Here is a 20803-nt window from a genome sequence, read left to right on the forward strand (position 1 = left end):
ACTAATTTATATATTCACTGTGATCAAGTATAACAATTATATTTGAAATTCAATGTTATGAGTTTTCAAATTATATATTCATAGGGATCACAATGTCAATCCTTCTCCCTACATTTACTCTCGTAAGCAGCATGTGCAACGTCGATTGGCTTTTTGTGAAGTGGAAAATCTTGAAGAATGGAGCTTCTCTTGCTCACTTGTTGGTTCTGTACTTTTCAGGAGTGATACAGATTTCAACGCTTGTCTACCCGTACCCAAACTCGCTTTTGTAATTTCACGCATTTTACAGAATTTCAAATTTCTAAAAGTGTTGGATATGGAGCACCACATTGTTATAGAGTTATTTCCATCTGATCTTGTTTACTTGAGATACCTCTCTGTAGAAATTGATCAGACGTCAATTCCATCATCCGTAGCCAATATTTCGAACCTCAAAACTCTGATATTAAAATCTTGGGGGCGAATATTGTTACCGGTAACACTTACAAGGATGGTTAAATCGAGACATCTGCATATTGTTCAGTACTTCACTATAAATAATGTAGAGAAAATATTTGACGACTCCTTAAAATTTTATGATCTAGGCACTCTTTCTCAGCCATATTTTTCTTGTGTTGAGGATGTTGAATTGATATTGAGAATAACACCTAATATTCGGGAACTGGAATGCAAATTCAAGGGTGTTTGCAGCTCTCCGTTCCCTGTATTGAAATTTTCATCACAGTTTGAGACGCTATACATTATTGGTGAAGTCGTAGAGTTCCAACATCGGTATCCTGTATGCATCTCCGCATCATATCTCAAAATATTGAAACTCTCCGTCTTTAGACTTGGGCATGAGCACTTATTAAACATTGCTCAGCTTCAGAACCTTCGGGTGCTAGAACAACTAGCCATTGAATTTGATGACGAAAAATGGGAAGTGAGCGATGACGAGTTCCTTGAACTCAAAGTCTTAAAACTAATGTTTTATCGCAGTCTTGAAGAATGGACAGCCTCTGATTACCCATTTTCTGACCTTGAGTGCTTGTTTCCAAGTGGACTAGAAAATCTGAAGGAGATCCCTTCTTGTTTCGAAGGCATCTCTTCTTTAAATTCCATTGAGGTAAGGGAATGCAACAAATCTGTTGTAAAGTCAGCCAGGGTTATCCGAGAAATACAAGTTGATGATTATCAAAATGATGATTTCAAGCTCGTCATCAAGTAATCCAAATTCAGGTACACTATGAGTCTCATTTTTGTTCTGTTCAATGCAATTTTCTTTCTATAAAAAGTTGCCATTTAAGCTTTTAGCCTTTTACTAACTATTCCTTTTGTCTGACACCTTTCTAAAGCCTTTTTATTTATTTAGCATTTTGTTTAATTAAAGATAAAAGTTCTTTGGTTGGGCTGGTTATTGCAGGAAGCTGAGACCTAAGGTTTTATCTATTTTTTGATTGGGAAACAAATATATCTGTCGGGTGATAAACGGACCAAGTCAATTCTCATGAAAAGTAAAATATCTATGAAAATAATATATTGGTCTAAAGATGAAAAGTGTATTCCTCAAATTAGAAATTCTACACCAAAAAATGAAAGATTGTAACTTTGTTTGGTCATTTGTTTATGTATGTTTTATAGCTCTTAACTAATCACCTTTTGTTTCAACAGAGTATGAAGAATGAAGTCTGGAGAGGTTGGAGTAGGAGGCAATTTAGAAGATCATCATGTAATTTTTGTAAGTTGTTTCTTTAATAAATTCTGTAGAATTATCCTTCAGATGTATTCACTGTAACCTACATTTCATAGTTTAACTACGAAATAAATTATTGTGCGTCTTATGATTTTCACCAAGATGATGTGATGCCACTGCTATATCTTTGCTTCTACATTAAACAATACTTTCTTTGCTCTTCTATGTACCTGTTTCTTCCAAATGAAATGTTAGTTTATGTCCTCAACTTGGAAAATGATTCTTAAACATTAATCATATGTTCTGTTATTTTCCTGAAGCACATACAACAGTGAAGAAGCAAACCTGATTGTGGTGACATTTTTAGTATCAATTGAAGCTTTAAGAGAATTACAGCTTCTAATTAGGAGTATCTATAATAAGCGTATGCTCAGCCAACCTCCTTATTGATAAGTTTCTGATTAGGAATTGATTGTAATAAGATCATGCACCGGAAGTAGCTGATTACTTATTCTTGATCATATGCTTGGAATTCTTGAAGAAGGTAATGATACCTTTTGAGAAATGCCATGAGAATATAAAGTATATGTGTTCAGATGTGATCTTTACTTCAGTGGGAAAAGAAGAAATGGTTTTAGTCTTAGAGCTGGAAAAGAAACCACTAGTACATTATTACTGTTGTAGATTTTGAAAATGCAGACAGAAGTTAGCACCACAAAACTTGGTAATTGAACTCCAGTGCTTGCTTGATGGAAGAAAATGCGGTAGGCTAAAATGTGTACCTCCAGCATTGAGCGTTGCACCTCCAACACTGAGCATCCAGAAATGGACGCCTCAATGCCAGGTGTGTATTAACAGACAGAAACTGGGAGCTTCAGCACCTACTGTTTGAGCATCACAACACCAGTATTGGTTGTCTTACTGTCCAAAAAATAATTGCCTCAAGCGCTGGCTTGTTTGAATTTTGTTATTAGCAACAGATTTGGTGTCTAAATAGGGAGACTGTTAATTTGTGGAATACTCGACTAACCAGATCTAGCGACATGCAAATTTGTCGACTATCATTTTCCTAGGGCAGGAATTCTATATGAGAGAAAGAGAGAAGAAGAAGAAATGAGGAAGAAGAAGACCATTGTATTTCGTTAGAATAGAAATCTCATTACAATTAGGTACTTAACAGTGCATTTATAACAAACACTGTACTGTTAAGTAACCGCCCTAACTGACTAACCCTTCTAGTTTCTTTAATTGCTAAATGACCCCCCTAACTACTCAAGTCATCATTTCTGCACTTCAATACTCCCCCTCAAGCTAGAGATTGGAAGAAATCTAACACTCCCAGCTTGGACAGTAATAGATGATGTTGTGCAGCTCCCAAACCTTTGGTCATCAAATCTGCTAGCTGTTGCTTGGTGGAAACATACTCAGTCGTTATCAGTCCTATCTTGATCCTTTTCCTCACTAAATGACAATCAATTTCTATATGCTTGGTTCACTCATGAAATATGGGATTAGCTGCTATTTGCAAAGCAGCTTTGCTGTCACAGTGCAAGTGCACTGGTTTGATCACACTATTTTTGCATTCTTCTAGTAAGCCAACCATCCAAATTGTCTTTGCAACTGCTCCAACCATGCTCCTATATTCTGCTTCTACTGAGCTTCTGCTGATTGTTTGTTGCTTCTTAGACTTCCAGGACAACAGAGAGTCTCCTAGTTTGACAATGTATCCCGTAGTTGATCTCCTAGTATTTGGGCATGCTGCCCAGTCTGAGTCACAAAATACTGTTAGATTGTTTGCTTCTCTTTTCTTCAGCAGTAAACCCAAGCCAGGGGATTCCTTGATATACCTCACCACTCTTAAGACTGCATCTAAGTCTGATTGTTTAGGATTCTGCATAAATTGACTCAATACTTGCACAACAAAGCTTATATCTAGCCTTGTAATGGTCAAATAAAGCAGCTTTCCTATCAGTTTTTGGTATTTTCCTGCATCCTCCAATTACTTATCTTCTGTATTCCCAACATGGTTGTCATAGTCCACAGTAGTTAGCTTATGATTGAGCTCCATTGGAGTTGCCACTGGTCTGTATCCACTCAAACCTGCCTCTCAAAGGAGTTCCATTGCATATTTCCTCTGGTTTAATACAATTCCTCCCTGTGATCTTAGAACCTCTATTCCAAGAAAGTATCTCAATTCCCCTAAGTCCTTCATTTTGAAATTGTGATGAAGAATCTTCTTTACTTATGTAATCATATCGAGAGAATTCCCAGTGATCAACAAATCATCCACATACACAAAGATGATCACAATGTTCTTGCCACATTTCTTGGTAAAATGTGAATGGTCATATGATCTTTGAGAATAGCCAACTTGCAGTAAAGCATTTTAAAGCTTAATGTTCCATTGCCTTGAGGCTTGTTTCAAACCATATATGGATTTCAATAATCTACATACCTTGTACTCCCCTTGTTTGTGAAATCCCTAGAGGTAGATCCATATAGACCGCTTCTGTGAAATCACCTTGTAAGAAGGCATTATTGACATCCATTTGAAACAATGGCCAATATTTAGAAGCAACAACACTGATAACTGTTCTCACTATAACCAGTTTGGCTACAGGTGAGAAAGTCTCATGGTAATCCAATCCAACTTGTTGTGTGTAGCCTTTAGCCACTAACCTTGCTTTGAACCTATCCACCTCTCCATTTGACTTGTATTTTATTTTGTATATCCATTTTGAGCCTATAGCTTGCTTCCCAATAGGAAGGTCTACAATCTCCTAAGTCTGATTATCTTCTAGTGCCTGTATCTCCTGTTTCATTGCTTCTATCCATTGTGGATCCTATGATGCCTCTTTGAAGGATTTTGGTTCCACAAGAACTGAGAAAACTTGTAAATAAGCTTGATATGTTGTGGCAAGATGATCATACTTAACATGAATGGAAATTGGAAACTTACAGTTCCCAGACAACTTTGTAGTAGTCACATAATCCTTCATCCATATGGGAGTAGTTGTATTTCTAGGTTCTCTTTGAACATGTTGTGTATGTAAGTTTGTTGTTGCTGGTGCATGCTCTTGCTCAACAACAAATTTTACAGGAAGAACTTCTTCTGATCCCTCTCTTAATGCTGGATTTGGAGTATCCATCTACTCTAGTGGTGCAAGGATTGGAGCTATTTCTTCTTGTTCCAAGTCTGCAGAGGCATCATCACTTTCATGAGAGCTGTTACGCGGTGCCTTCCTGAAGTTCCTTCGAAGGGCGGCGTAAGGCTAAGCAACCGATGTCAGTGCAGTTGCTGTCCGTCAAATGAGGTTCCCTCCGTATGCTAGACTAGATTGTCAGTGCCGTACGGGAAAACCAGTGTCGTGAGCAATTGAGCAGCGAAAATGAGCAATTGATGATAAAAGCTGATGATTGTATTGATGATGATGAAAGCTATTACAAAATGCTATGCGGTGTCGGGGGGAGAGACACCAGTACAGAGAAATGATTGCTTGCTTGAATGTTTGAATGCTTTGGTCCCCCTTAATAATGCTTAAAAAAAATAAACCAAAGTTACATGAGTTGACCTATGAAAGCTGTAGAAGCACACTGGAAATGAATGAAGTAAAACTACTCTATAATTACAATGAAAAGGACTTAGTCTTCTACAAGGTAGAAGCAAGTCCGATGGCAATAACTTTGTCTTGAGCATCAGGGTCTGCGCGCGCATTGCAGTTGGCGCGCGCGACACTATTTGGATCTGCCTGCGGCTGGGCGCTGGCGCATGGCATTGGATCTGCGCACGGGGCACTGTCAATGCGTACGACGTTGTTGGCAACATGATGGCTTGTGTGCGCAGCATTGTAGGTGCACGCGACACTCTTGGCTGCACTGATTATCGATGGGGCGACAGAGGCGCATGCGCGCTTGTCACTTGGCATTGCCGAGACCACGGGGTCGACCGTAGCGTTAGGCATTGGGAGACTTGCCAGGACGCCACAGAGAGCTTCCAAGGGGTCATGGGTCGATCATGGGTCCACATGGCGCTAGGCGTTGGGAGGCTTGGAAACATACATCACAAGATCCTATTTCTATAATACTGATTTTATTCTTCAAAGCTGATAAGTGCTGTAATGATTTTATTGAGGCATGTCCCAATCTGTAGTGACTGTTTCTGCTCCCTCCTTTGCAATTGTGCCTTCCACCAGTGCTTTATTTTCTGTATCTCTTTGCTTTATTATGTACAATCCTTCATGTTCTCTACCAATCCCCAATACCTTACCACTGTAGAGTCCCTACAACACACAGAAGTCAGGGTAGAAGTCAGCCAAACAACTGAGGTCTTTGGTGAGCTTTGACATTGATAGCAAGTTAAATTTAAAATCTGGTACATGAAGCACATCTTTCACTTTCTGATTTCCTAGAATCTGTGCATTTCATGTATGTGTAATGTTTGAAGTCTTCCCTGTTGGCAATTGTACACTCCTATATCCATTAATGATCTTAAGTGTATCTAGTAAGTCCTTATTACAAGTTATGTGATGAGTGGAACCTGTATCCACTATCCAATCTTTTTCTGTGGCATTAGACATTAATGAAACAATACCTGCCATGTTTGTGGAACATTCTGCACATGTAGGTTTGTTCAACAGTTCTACTAATTGCTTGTACTGTTCCCGTGTCAGGTAATGCTCTTGTGGTTGACCTTCAGAGTTGCTGGTTTCTTCTGCACTTGCATTGTTGGCAAATGTCCTGCTTCCTCCTGCAACATGAGTCTTTTTCTTGCGTTTAAAATCTGCTGGATATCCTACTATATTGTAGAAATTTTTCTTCAAATGCCCCAGACCATTCACAGTGTTCACATATCATTCCTATCTTCTTAGGTCTGTTATATCGAGGCCTGCCTGCCATCATAGTCAATGGGTCATTGTTCATATCAGCCACTCCTAAGGCCCTTTGACTCTCTTCCTGAGTCACTATGGCATAAGCGTCATTCACACTAACTACAAGCCTTTTCATCAACATATTGCTTCTCACATTACTATAGCTTTCATTTAGCCCCATAAGAAACTGCAACAAGCGTTATTGCAATAGGTGTCCAAGTGATGGTCTAGATTCCTCACTGTCACAGTCTGGTTTTGGTGCTAGTATGTCTAATTCATTCCACAGATCATTCATTTTTGAATAATAAGTGGTTACATAATTTGTACCTTGTTGATCATCAAAAAAAAGAATCCGTACCTTGCCTTAGTGATACAATTTCTGCCCACAAGTGATAGATCCTAGTGAGACTGCACCTGTCAAACCTTTCCTTAAAATCACTCCATACCTTCTTTGCACTAGACGCGAACATGATACTCAGTATCAATTCACTCGCAACTATACTACATATCCATAACAACACAATCGCATTGCATTTCTTCCACTGCTCTGCTAACTCACCTATGTACATGCCTTTTACATAGCTTCCGTCTACAAAACCAAGTTTGCTCTTTCCCCTAAGTGCTAGCGTCATCGCCGTGCTCCACAATGCATAATTCTCTGGCCCTGTGAGCTTAATTGACACTAAAACTAGTCCTGGAGCATCTGATGCTTGGATAAATAACGGATGATTGTGCTCTAGCTGTGTTACTGCATTTCCTGCCATTTTTTATAGGTTTCAAGCTTCGTCAATGTCGATCTACCAGAAACTCAGTCGATCTGCCGGAATTTCACCACGAACTCGTCGGAGAACACTCTGATTTCAAGGAACCCTCTATGATACCATGTTAGTTTGTGGACTACTAAGCTAACCAGATCTAGCGACATGCAAATTAGTCGACTATCATTTTTCTAGGGCATGAATTATATATGAGAGAAAGAGAGAAAAAGAAGAAATGAGGAAGAAGAAGACCACTGTACTTCGTTAGAATAGAAATCTCATTATAAAAAGAAGAAATGAGGAAGAAGAAGACCACTGTACTTCGTTAGAATAGAAATCTCATTACAATTAGGTACTTAATAGTGCATTTATAACAAACACTGCACTGTTAAGTAACCGTCCTAACTGACTAACCCTTCTAGTTTCTTTAATTGCTAAATGACCCCCCTAACTACTCAAGTCATCATTTCTGCACTTCAATACATGTATGCCCCTTATGAGTTGATTTTATCTCTTGGCTCACTGGAAAACAGTTATGAGGTTCAAAACAAGATAATAACATTGATACTAGGAATAAAAAGTGCTAATGAACAATCTTGAGTAGTTATTGTTCTATTAGATGATTGTTTCTGAGCATTCAATAGCATTAGTGAAATAAGTCGTTCAATGTGTTCTTGAATACTTGCTATTAGAGCTCTTATATACCAATCTTGACAACTTACACTTGGTCTATATATACTGGCTCTAGAAGTTTCCCATCTTCTACTTGAATCATTCGATCAATATTGCTGTCACCCAGAAACAATGACATTTTCTTTAAATTTTACTTTACATTCACACTAATTATCATTTTAAAGAAACTATGGACTTGCGGAACTTATTGTAGATTACTTCCAAATTTGGCGTTCATTTTTGCATCTGACACCGCATCACTCAACAGGAGATAGTATTCCTATAGTGGAATACATACACTAATTAAGGAGGATTTAGAAACATTTCGGTTGTCACCTTGTTTCAATTTTATCGCAAAAAAATCACAAAATTGGTATCAAATTTCACTAGAAACTTTCTCCAACTCCTAAGAATCTTACGAGTGCCTGAGATCATTGTTTATGTCTGTTGGCCTAAGTGAAGGTTAGTTTTGAAGATTGACAAAGAAAACTCAGGCATGAACCAGGCCTATCACTGGTAGACATAGACACGGGCAGATTCAAAGCACGTGAGATGCACATGCAGGAGATAAACGAAATCTGGCATAATAATAGATATCTCCTGATCGAAAAGATTGCATAAATGATAAGGAGAAGGACTCCTTGCCCTACGAGAACATTATCCAAGATAAGGGAGGAGTTAGAGGTTGAGATCAACTAGAACTCTTCCACCAAGGAAGAGTAGCATTAGAACTCTAGTTGTTTTCTATTCTACTAACTCTATAAATCGCAGGAAGTTCTCATTCTACAGGTGACGCACAAAAGCAGAAGTTAAATGTGAATTGAGAGCAAAATATCAAGGCATTTTGCAAGCAGTTCGTGTGTGATTCAAGTGTATGAACATGAAGCTACATGAACCAGATAGAAGAACCAGTTTCAAGTGTCTGTCTTGTATTCTAGTTCAATTGTAGTAGGTGTTTTCATATTGTACCTTTCAGCTTTATCTAGAGGCAATTGTAATAGGTACTCAGAGTATTCAAGTTAGAGTTAACTTGAAGTTGTCGCAACAGTTAGAGGTTGTGTGCCACAACGAGATTATAGTTAATCCCAGGTTTACAAAAGTATTTTGTAAATGCAGTTTTTGGCTCAGTGATTTAGTGAAGAGTTTTGAAAAAATCCTACTGGGAACTAGGTCATGGTTTTTTCACCTTTTGAGCCAGGTATTTTCCACGTAAAAATTCTTGTGTTCTTTAATTTCTGCATTTATTATTTCGCAACAGTAGGATAAGAAATACATAGAAGAACCAGGTCCTTCTATAATCTGTACACATAAAAAATTGGACACCACACAAATTACCCCCCTCTTGTGTGGTATTGAAGTTAAGACATCAATTGGTATCAGAGCAGGTTGTCCTTGAAAAGGTTAACACCTTAGGAGAAGATCAAGATGAGTGCACCACCTGAAAACTGGGAAAGACAATCCAGTGCTAGGACACTACTTTTCAATGGTCAGTACTACTCCTGGTGGAAGAACAGAATGAGAGACCATATCATTGGAGAGGATTATGAGCTATGGGACATAGTCACAGATGGTCCCCTGGCTACCATGAAGAAGAATGTTGAAGGAGTAGATGTGCCAAAAATAAGAGCTGATTGCACTGCTGAGGACTTGAGAAAATGGGAGAAGAATGCCAAGGCCAAGAAGTGGCTCATGTGTGGACTTAGTCCGGACGAGTACCGCAGAATTCAAAGTTGTACTACTGCTAAGAAAATTTGGGACACTTTGCAAGTGGCTCATGAAGGAACACCCCAGGTGTAGAGGTCCAGAGGAACGTTACTATATTCTCAATATGAGAATTTCACTATAAAAGAAGGAGAAACCATCCAAGAGATGTATACAAGGTTCACCACACTAACAAATGAACTTAAGTGTCACGAACCCTAATTCCCTCCGTAGGATGTGGTGATGGCACCTAGTCTCTAAGACTAGGTAAGCCTATCAATGCGGAATAATAATAAATATCTGAAATAAATAAACTACAATTCAAATAATTTCAACTCCCAAAATCCGATAGAAATAAGTCACAAGCTTCTAAGAATTTATTCTCTATGTCTCTATACATCAGAGTCTAAAGCAAATAAGGAAGACAACATAGTAAGATAGAAGGGGACTCCGGAGTCTGCGGACGCTGCCAGATATACCTCGAAGTCCCCTCGTACAGCTAGTTTACTGATGCATGGTCTGATAAGATGTACCTAGATCTGCACAAAAAGATGTGCAGAAGCGTAGTATGAGTACACCACAGCGGTACCCAGTAAGTGCCAAGCCTAACCTCGGTAGAGTAGTGACGAGGTCAGGTTAGACTGTCACGACCCCAAATTTCCTCCGTAGGATGTCATGATGGCACCTAGTCTCTAAGACTAGGTAAGCCTATCAATACGGAATAATAATAAATATCTGAAATAAATAAACTATAATTCAAACAATTTCAACTTCCAAAACCCGATAGAAATAAGTCACAAGCTTCTAAGAATTTATTCTCTATATCTCTATACATTAGAGTCTAAAGCAAATAAGGAAGACAACATAGTAAGATAGAAGGGGACTCCGGAGTCTGCGGACGCTGGCAGATATATCTCGAAGTCTCCTCGTACAACTAGTTTACTGATGCGTGGTCTGATAAGATGTACCTGGATCTGCACAAAATGATATGCAGAAGTGTAGTATGAGTACACCACTGCGGTACCCAGTAAGTGCCAAGCATAACCTCGGTAGAGTAGTGACAAGGTCAGGTCAGGCCCTACTGGAGAATAAATAATTGCATGGTAAAATGTTTAAACAATATTATAAGATAAGATAACAATGGAAATGAATCAAGTAGTATGCCACATTTAATTATATTAAATAATGGCAAATAAATACCTTGTGGAAACAAAACAGAATTCTTTCCAACTTTAAGAAAATCACAACAATAATCAAAGTCAAATGCGGCCACAAATCAATATCAACAAGGGCACTTCCGAGGTACCGCCTCGTAGTCCCAAATCATAAATAAATTCACAATATCTCATTTCCTTATCTCACCGCGGGAGCCTTCACAATTTATTTGAAAGAAAATATTTTTTCCGAAATAGCATCCCGCGTTTTAGCCATCATTATCACACCGCATGACTTCTAGTAGTTTCCCCTACTAGCCACGCGTATCAAGCCACCCTTATCTCACCGCATGCGTTTCAATACCCAGACCTTATACCACCGCATGCGTATCAATATCACAATATATCACAATTTGCACCTCAAGTGCTCAAATAATTTAACTTGCCAAAATAATTCAACAATAATATATTTTCACAATAAAGAGCTCACGGCTCATGCCAAAATAAATCATCAATAATATTTTTTCACAATAAAGAGCTCACGGCTCATGTCAAAATAATTCACCAATAATATTTTTCCACAATAAAGAGTTCACGGCTCATGTCAAAATAATTCAACAATAATATTTTTCTACAATAAAGAGCTCACTGCTCCATCACAATGAGTACGAAAATCTTACAAAAATATTCAGGAGTAAATAATTCAGGAAAATAATATTTCAAAATCTTTAATATGTTGCTTCAATATCAAGTTTAAAAATGTCAAATACTTCATTTTAATAATATTTAATTTAAAGAAAAATCAACCTTAAAATAATGCACAGAATAAAAGAAACCAAGTTCCAACTAAACAGATAAAATAATTAGTAGGAAAAGGTCAAGCAAATTTAAAAATATAAACATTAAATCAATAATGAAGAATATAGCAAAATAAAATAATTTAATTAATATGCAACAGTGATCTATACAATTTAAAACATAATCTTTCACATTTAGCCCGTGTACATACTCGTCACCTCGTGTACATGACTTTCCACACATTACAATTATTAATCCTAGGGAAATTTCCCCCACACAAGGTTAGACAAGTCACTTACCTCGACTTGCTCCAATTTAACCAAGTATTATGCCTTTTTCTCGATTTTTCCGACTCCGATCGACTCGTATCTAGTCATAATTAATTCGATACAGTCAACAAAAATTATAATATTCAATTTCATAAGAAAATATTACATTTTTCAATAAAATCCGAAATTAGCTCAAAATTTGCCCATGGGCCCCACATATCGGAATCTGACAAAACTTACAAAATCCGACAACCCATTCAATTACGAGTCCACCCATACGAATTTTATCAAATTCCGATAACAACTCGACCTCCAAATCTTAAATTTTGTTTTTGGAAGATTTTGCAAAAATCTTGATTTTTCTTCCATAAATTCACGGATTCATGATGTAAATGAGTATGGAATCATGAAATATAAACAATATAGGATAAGGAACACTTACCCCAATGTTTTTCCGTGAAAATCGGCTAAAAATCGCCCAAGAACCGTACTCCAAAAATCCAAAATGAAATGAAGGAAATGACCATTTTTGGTCCTTAAGTTTCTGCCCATCCGTCACTAAAAGTCCATTTTCCGTCACTAAAAGTCTACTAGAACTTGCTTGTACCAGCCTTCCTTCAATCGATCATAACTTTATGTACAAATGTCCAAATGATGAATGGTTTAACTTTCTGGAAACTAGAATCAAACAACTACAATTTTATGTTTTGAAACTTTTCCGATTCCTTATGAATTGTGAGATATAAGCTTCCAAAGTTGGCTCCACGCATCCGTAATTTCTGGCGAAACTGCTCTACCAGCCTTCATTCAATCTATCATACCTTTCTGGACAAATGCCCAAATAATAAATGATTTAACTTTTAGGAAATTAGAATCAAACGACTACAATTTTCATGTTTCAAAAATTTTCCGATTCTTTACGATTTGTGAGATATAATCTTCCAAAGATGGATCCACGCACCAAAAATTTCTGGCGAAATTTCTGCAACAAAAATTTCCAGCAACCCTCTTTGTCCGAAATCCAATCCGTTTACCTTCCGAAATCCACCCGAGACCCTCGGGACCTTAACCAATTATTCCAACATGTCCCAAAATACAATATGAACTTAGTAGAGGCTTCAAACCACATCAAACAACATCAAAACGACGAATCGCACCTCAAATTAAAATCTATGAGGTTTGAACTTTCAAATTCTATATCTTGTGTCGAAATACAACAAATCAATTCGGAATGACTTCAAATTTTGTACACAAGTCATAAATGACCTAACATACCTATTCCAATTTCCAGAATCAGATTCCGACCTCGATATCAAAAAGTCACCCCCCGGTCAAACTTCCCAAAAATTCAACTTTTGGCATTTCAAGCTTAATTTCACTACGGACTTCCAAATAAAATTCTGATCATGCTCTGAAGTCAAAAATCATCATACAAAGCTGTTGGAATCATCCAAATTCTATTCCAAGGTTGTTTGCACATAATTTGACATCCGATCACTATTTGAACTTAAACTTTTAATTTTTCATCAAAATTCCATATCTTGGGCTAGGGTCCTCGAAATTTGATTTCGGGCATACGCCTAAGTCCCAAATCACGTTACGGACCTACCGGAACTGTCAAAACACTGATCCGAGTCCATTTTCTCAAAAGGTTGACCAAAGTCAACTTAGTTGAGTTTTAAAGCTCTAATTCATATTTTAATCCATTTTTCACCTGAAAACTTTCTGGAAAATTTTATGGACGACGCACGCAAGTCGAGGAATGATAAATAGTGCTTTTCAAGGTCTTAGAACTCAAAATTAATTGTCATATTTAAATATGACATTTTGGGTCATCACATTCTCCACCTCTAAAACAAACGTTCGTCCTCGAACGGAGTTAGAAAAGGTACATGAGCTGGTGAATAAGTGTGGATAACAGCTGCGCATATCATGCTCGGTCTCCCAAGTCGCCTCTTCGACCGAATGACCCTCCACTGAACCTTCACGGAAGCAATGTTCTTTGACCTCAGCTTTCGAACCTGCCTATCCAAAATAGACACTGGTTCTTCAACATAAGATAAATCCTTGTCCAACTGAACCGAACTGAAGTCTAACACATGAGACGGATCGCCGTGATATTTCCGAAGCATGGAAACATGGAATACTGGATGAACCGCAGAAAGATTGGATGGTAGTGCAAGTTTGTAAGCCACCTCTCCAACTCTCTCAAGAATCTCAAAAGGCCCAATATACCTAGGGCTCAACTTGCCCTTCTTCCCGAACCTCATCACACCCTTCATAAGCGAAACCCGGAGCAATACCCGCTCACCAACCATGAATGCAACATCACGAACCTTCCGATTCGCATAACTCTTATGTCTAGATTGGGCTGTACGAAGTCAATCCTGAATTAACTTAACCTTTTCCAAGGCATCCTGAACCAAGTCTGTACCCAATAGCCTAGTCTCGCCCAGTTCGAACCAACCCACTGGGGACCGGCACCGCCTACCATACAAGGCCTCATACGGAGCCATCTGAATGCTTGACTGACAACTGTTGTTGTAAGCAAACTCCGAATGTGGTAAGAACTGATCCCAAGCACCCCGAAATCTGTCACACATGCACGAATCATATCCTCTAATATCTGAATAGTGCGTTCAGACTGCCCGTCCGTCTGAGGGTGAAATTTTGTACTCAACTCCATGCGAGTACCTAACTCTCGATGTACAAGCCTCCAAAACTATGAGGTAAACTGTGTAGCCCAATCACAGATGATAGATACCGGTACACCGTGAAGTTAACAATCTCGCGAATATATACTTGAGCCAGCTGCTCTGAAGAGTAAGTAGTAATCACAAAAATGAAATGAGCTGACTTGGTCAATCTATCCACAATCACCCAAACTGCATCGAACTTCCTCCGAGTCCGTGGGAGCCCAATAACGAAATTCATATTGATCCACTCCCATTTTCATTCTGGAATTTCCAACTTCTGAAGCAATCCACCCGGTCGTTGATGCTCATATTTCACTTGCTGACAATTTAGGCACCGAGCTACATATTCCACTATGTCTTTCTTCATCCGCCTCCACCAATAGTGTTGTCTCAAGTCTTGATACATCTTTGCAGCACCCGGATAAATGGAGTATCGCGAATTGTGAGCCTCCTGGAAAATCAAGTCGCGCAAACCATCTACATTTGGCACACATAGCCCGCCCTGCATCCGTAATACATCTTCATCTCCAATAGTGACTTCCTTGGCATCGCCGTGCTGAACTGTGTCCTTAAGGACAAGCAGATGGGGGTCATCATACTGACGTTCCCTGATACAGTCATAAAGAGAAGACTGAGAAACCACACAAGCCAAAGCTCGACTCGGCTCGGAAACATCCAATCTGATAAACTGGTTGGCCAAGGCCTGAACATCCAAGGCCAAAGGCCTCTCTGCTACCGGTAAATATGCTAAGCTACCTAAACTCTCCGCCTTACGACTCAAGGCATCGACCACTACATTGGCCTTCTCAAGATGATAGAGAATGGTGATATCATAATCCTTAAGCAACTCCAACCATCTCTGATGCCGCAAATTAAGATCCTTCTATTTAAACAGATGTTGTAGACTTCGGTGATCGGTGTAGACCTCGCAATGGACACCGTATAAATAATGCCGCCAAATATTTAAGGCATGAACAATGTCTGCTAACTCAAGGTTGTGTACATGATAATTCTTCTCATGCACCTTTTAGCTGTCTGGACGCGTACGCAATCACCCTACCGTCTTGCATCAACATTGCGCCGAGGTTAATACGCGACGCATCACAATACACAATATAAGACCCTGAACCTGTAGGTAATACCAACATTGGGGCTGTAGTCAAAGCTTTCTTGAGCTTTTGGAAGCTCTCCTCACATTCCTCGGCCCATATGAACGGAGCACCCTTCTGGGTCAATCTGGTCTTAATAGTTGTTCATAATCAATTATAAAATCGTCAATTAACTTCACGTTAACAAAAATCTCGTTTTAAACCTTCACAATACTGATAACAAGATACGAGGCATGAAGATCTCATAATTATTTACCCGAATTAATGAGTCACATTTAACGTCACCTGGGCGGGAACCTACCTCGTAGGTTAAAACTCAATAATTACAACACAAAATTGGCAAGTATGCACAGAGAATTTCATATAGAATTTTCAAATAAGCCTAACAGGCATGACTCCTTATTAGTACTATAGTACAAATTAAAATTCACAAGGGAGAATTTAAACACAAGAATTTTCCTCACAAGGATCTCGTCCTTATATAACTTCCACCGCAGCTCGTAGCCCGGTTTAAACATATCAGTTTATATTAAAATGCGAGGATCTCGTCCTCGGTTCTGAATCACAAGTAATATGCACATCGTGCCAATCGAAAATTTTCATTTGCTCTTTCTAAATAATTTTCGTTAAAAAAGAAAATCACAACACATAATGAACCCCACACCGGTAGGGCATATAATTCATAATTTGTAATTAATTGTTCGTAAATTACATCAAAACTTACCGAAATGAGTAACAGAAAATCACATTTAGCCTCACAGGTCTTATTAGTGACCAGCATGGAATGATAGGCGCAGTTATCTCCATGGAATCTCCCAACAGGAGTAAACACATAAGTAGATTATAGAATTATGAAACTCACTCATAAGTGGAGCACAATAGGAGGACTCGCCTCGATACTCAGAACCGAATCAAGTTAAGGAATTATTCCTTTATATTATATCAAGGTCGTACCTGTAACGACACCAACTGATGTAGCGACCTCCGCCATACCATAAAACAAATATATCAACGGCTGGGTCTCCACCTCAAGGATGCCTTCTACCCGTCTGTCCTCTACCCCCAACTGGTCGTGTGGGTGGTGTAGTAACTGCAATGGGGCACATAGCCTGAGTGCTTTGATGAAATAAGTCTCTCCCAAGTTTGGGACAATTTTCTCATGATGTGCCTACTATCACCGTATTGATAGCAACCCCTTTGCGAGTTAGGCTGCTCATATTGAGTCTGTGCCAGATAACTGGAATAGCCATTGTAGGAACTCATGTCGGTGGTGCATTAAAAGAACATTATTAGAGCACCCCGAGTAATCCGATGTGCGGACTGGGCTGGCCGACTGCCTGAGCCCTGCCATAATGATTTATAATTGCAGAGTAGAATCCACTGAATCCCCCAGAACCTCGAGACGTCTTGGTCTCCTTAGTTTCCTTTTTTCCTTACCCCGAACACATTCTAATATCTTAGCAATTTGTACAACTAGCAGAAATGAAGTATCAGCTTGTAGCTCCCGAGTCGTACAAAATTTATGATCATAATTGAGTCCTTTAATGAGTATGTGAACTCGCCCTCTGGCTGTAGGAAGCAAAGTAGGAGTATGACGGGCTAACTTATTGAACTTGATGGAATATTCTGACACCGTCAATGGTGACCTGACGCAACTGTTCAAACCCTATGTGCCATATATTACGGAGAGTCCGGGAAACAAACTCTTTCAAAAGCGTTTCTGAGAACTAAGCCAAGTGGGCGGTGTTGCATTGACTGGTCTGCCCTATTCATAGGCTTTCCACGAATACCGGTGGAGAATTATCTCTCCCAAGGCAAATTTCTTTTTTTTGTTATGCTGACTCAACACTATTGAGTTGGCCCATTTCTTAACATACTCTTCGATTCTTCTTTGGGGTAACCCTTACCCCTATTTATACACAATGATCACAAAAGTAGAGCTCCATACAGACAAATTTTGTCACGAACCACATAGTCCAGACTCTCGTCAACAAGTGTACTTCCTCCGAAGCACCCCAAAATCCACAACAGTGACGTCCACGCTGAGTAGACCTTCTAAAAATTTAGAGTTGTTTCTATAACTTCTTTGGTATTGAAGTATAGGATTATTAAGGAGGCGGACATACCGCAAGTCCCAACCTTATCCTCTACAAAATCTCAGGCCTTAAACATGTGTAAATTTTAGGGAACCTTTCAGTACCACATATATACATTTCAGGCCCAAAACTGATACAATACATGACCCCGTAATCCACCCATTGATAGTGGACGACGTGAAGTCATAGGTCATAACGTCCGATGATCCACAATAATAACCTTCACAGCTCGTATAAATCAACCAGACGCCAATTTCCGTTGCATCCCGCACTTGATTCACTAGGTGATCTTCAGTCGGAACCATACGTTAAGGCAATGTTTGAGCATCTATGGGTCCCTCGTAGTCCATCTGTAGCATCACGAACCATTGACGCACAACTGATACCGAGTGCGCAATGTCATACACGAGTGGATACAAAGGAATATGTGATATATGTTTCAAGCTAAATCAATGCCGCACGATAAGGAATCAAGGAAATGAATATTTTCCTAACAGTTCCATAGCCTCTGGAAGATAAGTACAGACATCTCCGTACCGATCCACAAGACTCTACTAAACCTGCTTGTGACTCATAATACCTATGAACCTAGAGCTCTGATACCAACTTGTCACGATCCCAAATTCCCTCTGTAGGATGTCGTGATGGCACATATCAATGCGGAATAATAATAAATATCTGAAATAAATAAACTACAATTCAAACAATTTCAACTCCCAAAATCCAGTAGAAATAAGTCACAAGCTTCTAAGAATTTATTCTCTATGTTTCTATACATCAGAGTCTAAAGCAAATAAGGAAGACATCATAGTAAGATAGAAGGCAGATATACCTCGAAGTCTCCTCGTACAGCTAGTTTACTGATGCATGGTCTGATAAGATGTACCTGGATCTGCACAAAAAGATGTACAGAAGCGTAGTATGAGTACACCACAGCGGTACCCAGTAAATGCCAAGCCTAACCTCGGTAGAGTAGTGACGAGGTCAGGTCAGACCCTACTGGAGAATAAATAATGGCATGGTAAAATGTATAAACAATATTATAAGATAAAATGATAATGAAAATGAATCAAGTAGTATGTCACATTTAATTACATCAAATAATGAAAAATAAATACCTTGTGGAAACAAAACAGAATTCTTTCCAACTTTAAGAAAATCACAACAATAATCAAAGTCAAATGCGGCCACAAATCAATATCAACAAGGGCACTCCCGAGGTACCGCCTCGTAGTCCCAAATCATAAACAAATTCACAATATCTCATTTTCTTATCTCACCGCGGGAGCCTTCACAATTTATTTTAAAGAAAATATTTTTTTCCGAAATAGCATCCCGCGTTTTAGCCATCCTTATCACACCGCATGCCTTCTAGTAGTTCCCCCCTACTAGCCACGCGTATCAAGCCACCCTTATCTCACCGCATGCGTTTCAATACCCAAACCTTATACCATCACATGCGTATCAATATCATAATTTGCACCTCAGGTGCTCAAATAATTTAACTTGCCAAAATAATTTAGCAATAATATTTTTCCACAATAAAGAGCTCACGGCTCATGTCAAAATAATTCAACAATAATATTTTTTCACAATAAAGAGCTCACTGCTCCATCACAATGAGTACGAAAATCTTACAAAAATATTCAGGAATAAATAATTTAGGAAAATAATATTTCAAAATCTTCAATACGTTGCTTCAATATCAAGTTTAAAAATATCAAATACTTCATATTAATAATATTTAATTTAAAAAAAATCAACCTTCAAATAATGCACAGAATAAAAAAAATCAAATTCCAACTAAACAGATAAAACAATTAGCAGAAAAAAGTCAAGCAAATTTAAAATATAAACATTAAATCAATAGTGAAGAATATAACAAAATGAAATAATTTAATTAATGCGCAACAATGATCTACACACTTTAAACATAATCTTTCACATTTGGCCCGTGTACAGACTCGTCACCTCATGTACACGACTTTTCACACATTACAATTATAAATCCTAGGGAAAATTTTCCCCACACAAGGTTAGACAAGTCACTTACCTCGACTTGCTCCAATTTAACCAAATATTATGCTTTTTCCTCGATTTTCCGACTCCGATCGACTCGTATCTAGTCATAATTAATTCGATACAGTCAACAAAACTTATAGTAATCAATTTCATAAGAAAATATTACAGTTTTCAATAAAATCCGAAATTAGCTCAAAATTTGCCTGTGGGGCCCACATCTCGGAATCCAGCGAAACTTACAAAATCTGACAACTCATTCAATTACGAGTCCACCCATACCAATTTTACCAAATTCCGATAACAACTCGACCTCCAAATCTTAAATTTTCATTTTTGGAATATTTTGCAAAAATCTTGATTTTTCTTCCATAAATTCATGGATTCATGATGTAAATGAGTATGAAATCGTGAAATATAATCAATATAGGATAAGGAACACTTACCCCAATGTTTTTCCGTGAAAATCGCCCAAGAACCGTACTCCAAAAATCCAAAACGAAATGAAGGAAATGGCCATTTTTGGTCCTTAAGTTTTTGCTCATCCGTCACTAAAAGTCCATTTTCCGTCACTAAAAGTCCGCCAAAACTTGCTTGTACCAGCCTTCTTTCAATCAATTATAACATATATACAAATTTTCAAATGATGAATGGTTTAACTTTCTGGAAACAAGAATCAAACGACTACAACTTTCATGTTTTGACAATTTTCCGATTCCTTATGAATTGCGAGATACAAGCTTCCAAAGTCGGCTCCACGCATTAGAAATTTCTGGCGAAACTGCTCTACCGGCCTTCATTCAATCCATCATAACTTTCTGTACAAATGCCCAAATAGTGAATGGTTTAACTTTCTGGAAAGTAGAATCAAACGACTACAACTTTCTTGAACAATTTCTGCTTCCTTATGAATTGCGAGATATGAGCTTCCAAAGTTTGCTCCACGCACCAAAAATTTCTCGCGAAATTTCTGCAATAGAAATTTCCAGCA

At 38.4% G+C, this 20803-nt stretch overlaps 1 protein-coding gene across 1 annotated transcript; it reads left to right on the top strand.

The window, feature by feature from the left end:
- Nucleotides 1-316: 316 nt before the first annotated feature.
- LOC107774925 (putative late blight resistance protein homolog R1B-8) lies at nucleotides 317-1207 on the top strand. The gene has a single exon (XM_075247389.1). It carries the CDS (start codon nucleotides 317-319, stop codon nucleotides 1205-1207), a length of 891 nt encoding a protein of 296 aa, XP_075103490.1.
- The last annotated feature ends 19596 nt before the right edge of the window (nucleotides 1208-20803 follow it).

The sequence above is a fragment of the Nicotiana tabacum genome, chromosome 24, assembly GCF_000715075.1.
Source record: "Nicotiana tabacum cultivar K326 chromosome 24, ASM71507v2, whole genome shotgun sequence".
Lineage (NCBI taxonomy): Eukaryota > Viridiplantae > Streptophyta > Magnoliopsida > Solanales > Solanaceae > Nicotiana > Nicotiana tabacum.

Bases quoted from the DNA above. Each gene is read 5' to 3' on its own strand.
- LOC107774925 (XM_075247389.1), top strand. From the start codon at position 317: ATGGAGCACCACATTGTTATAGAGTTATTTCCATCTGATCTTGTTTAC.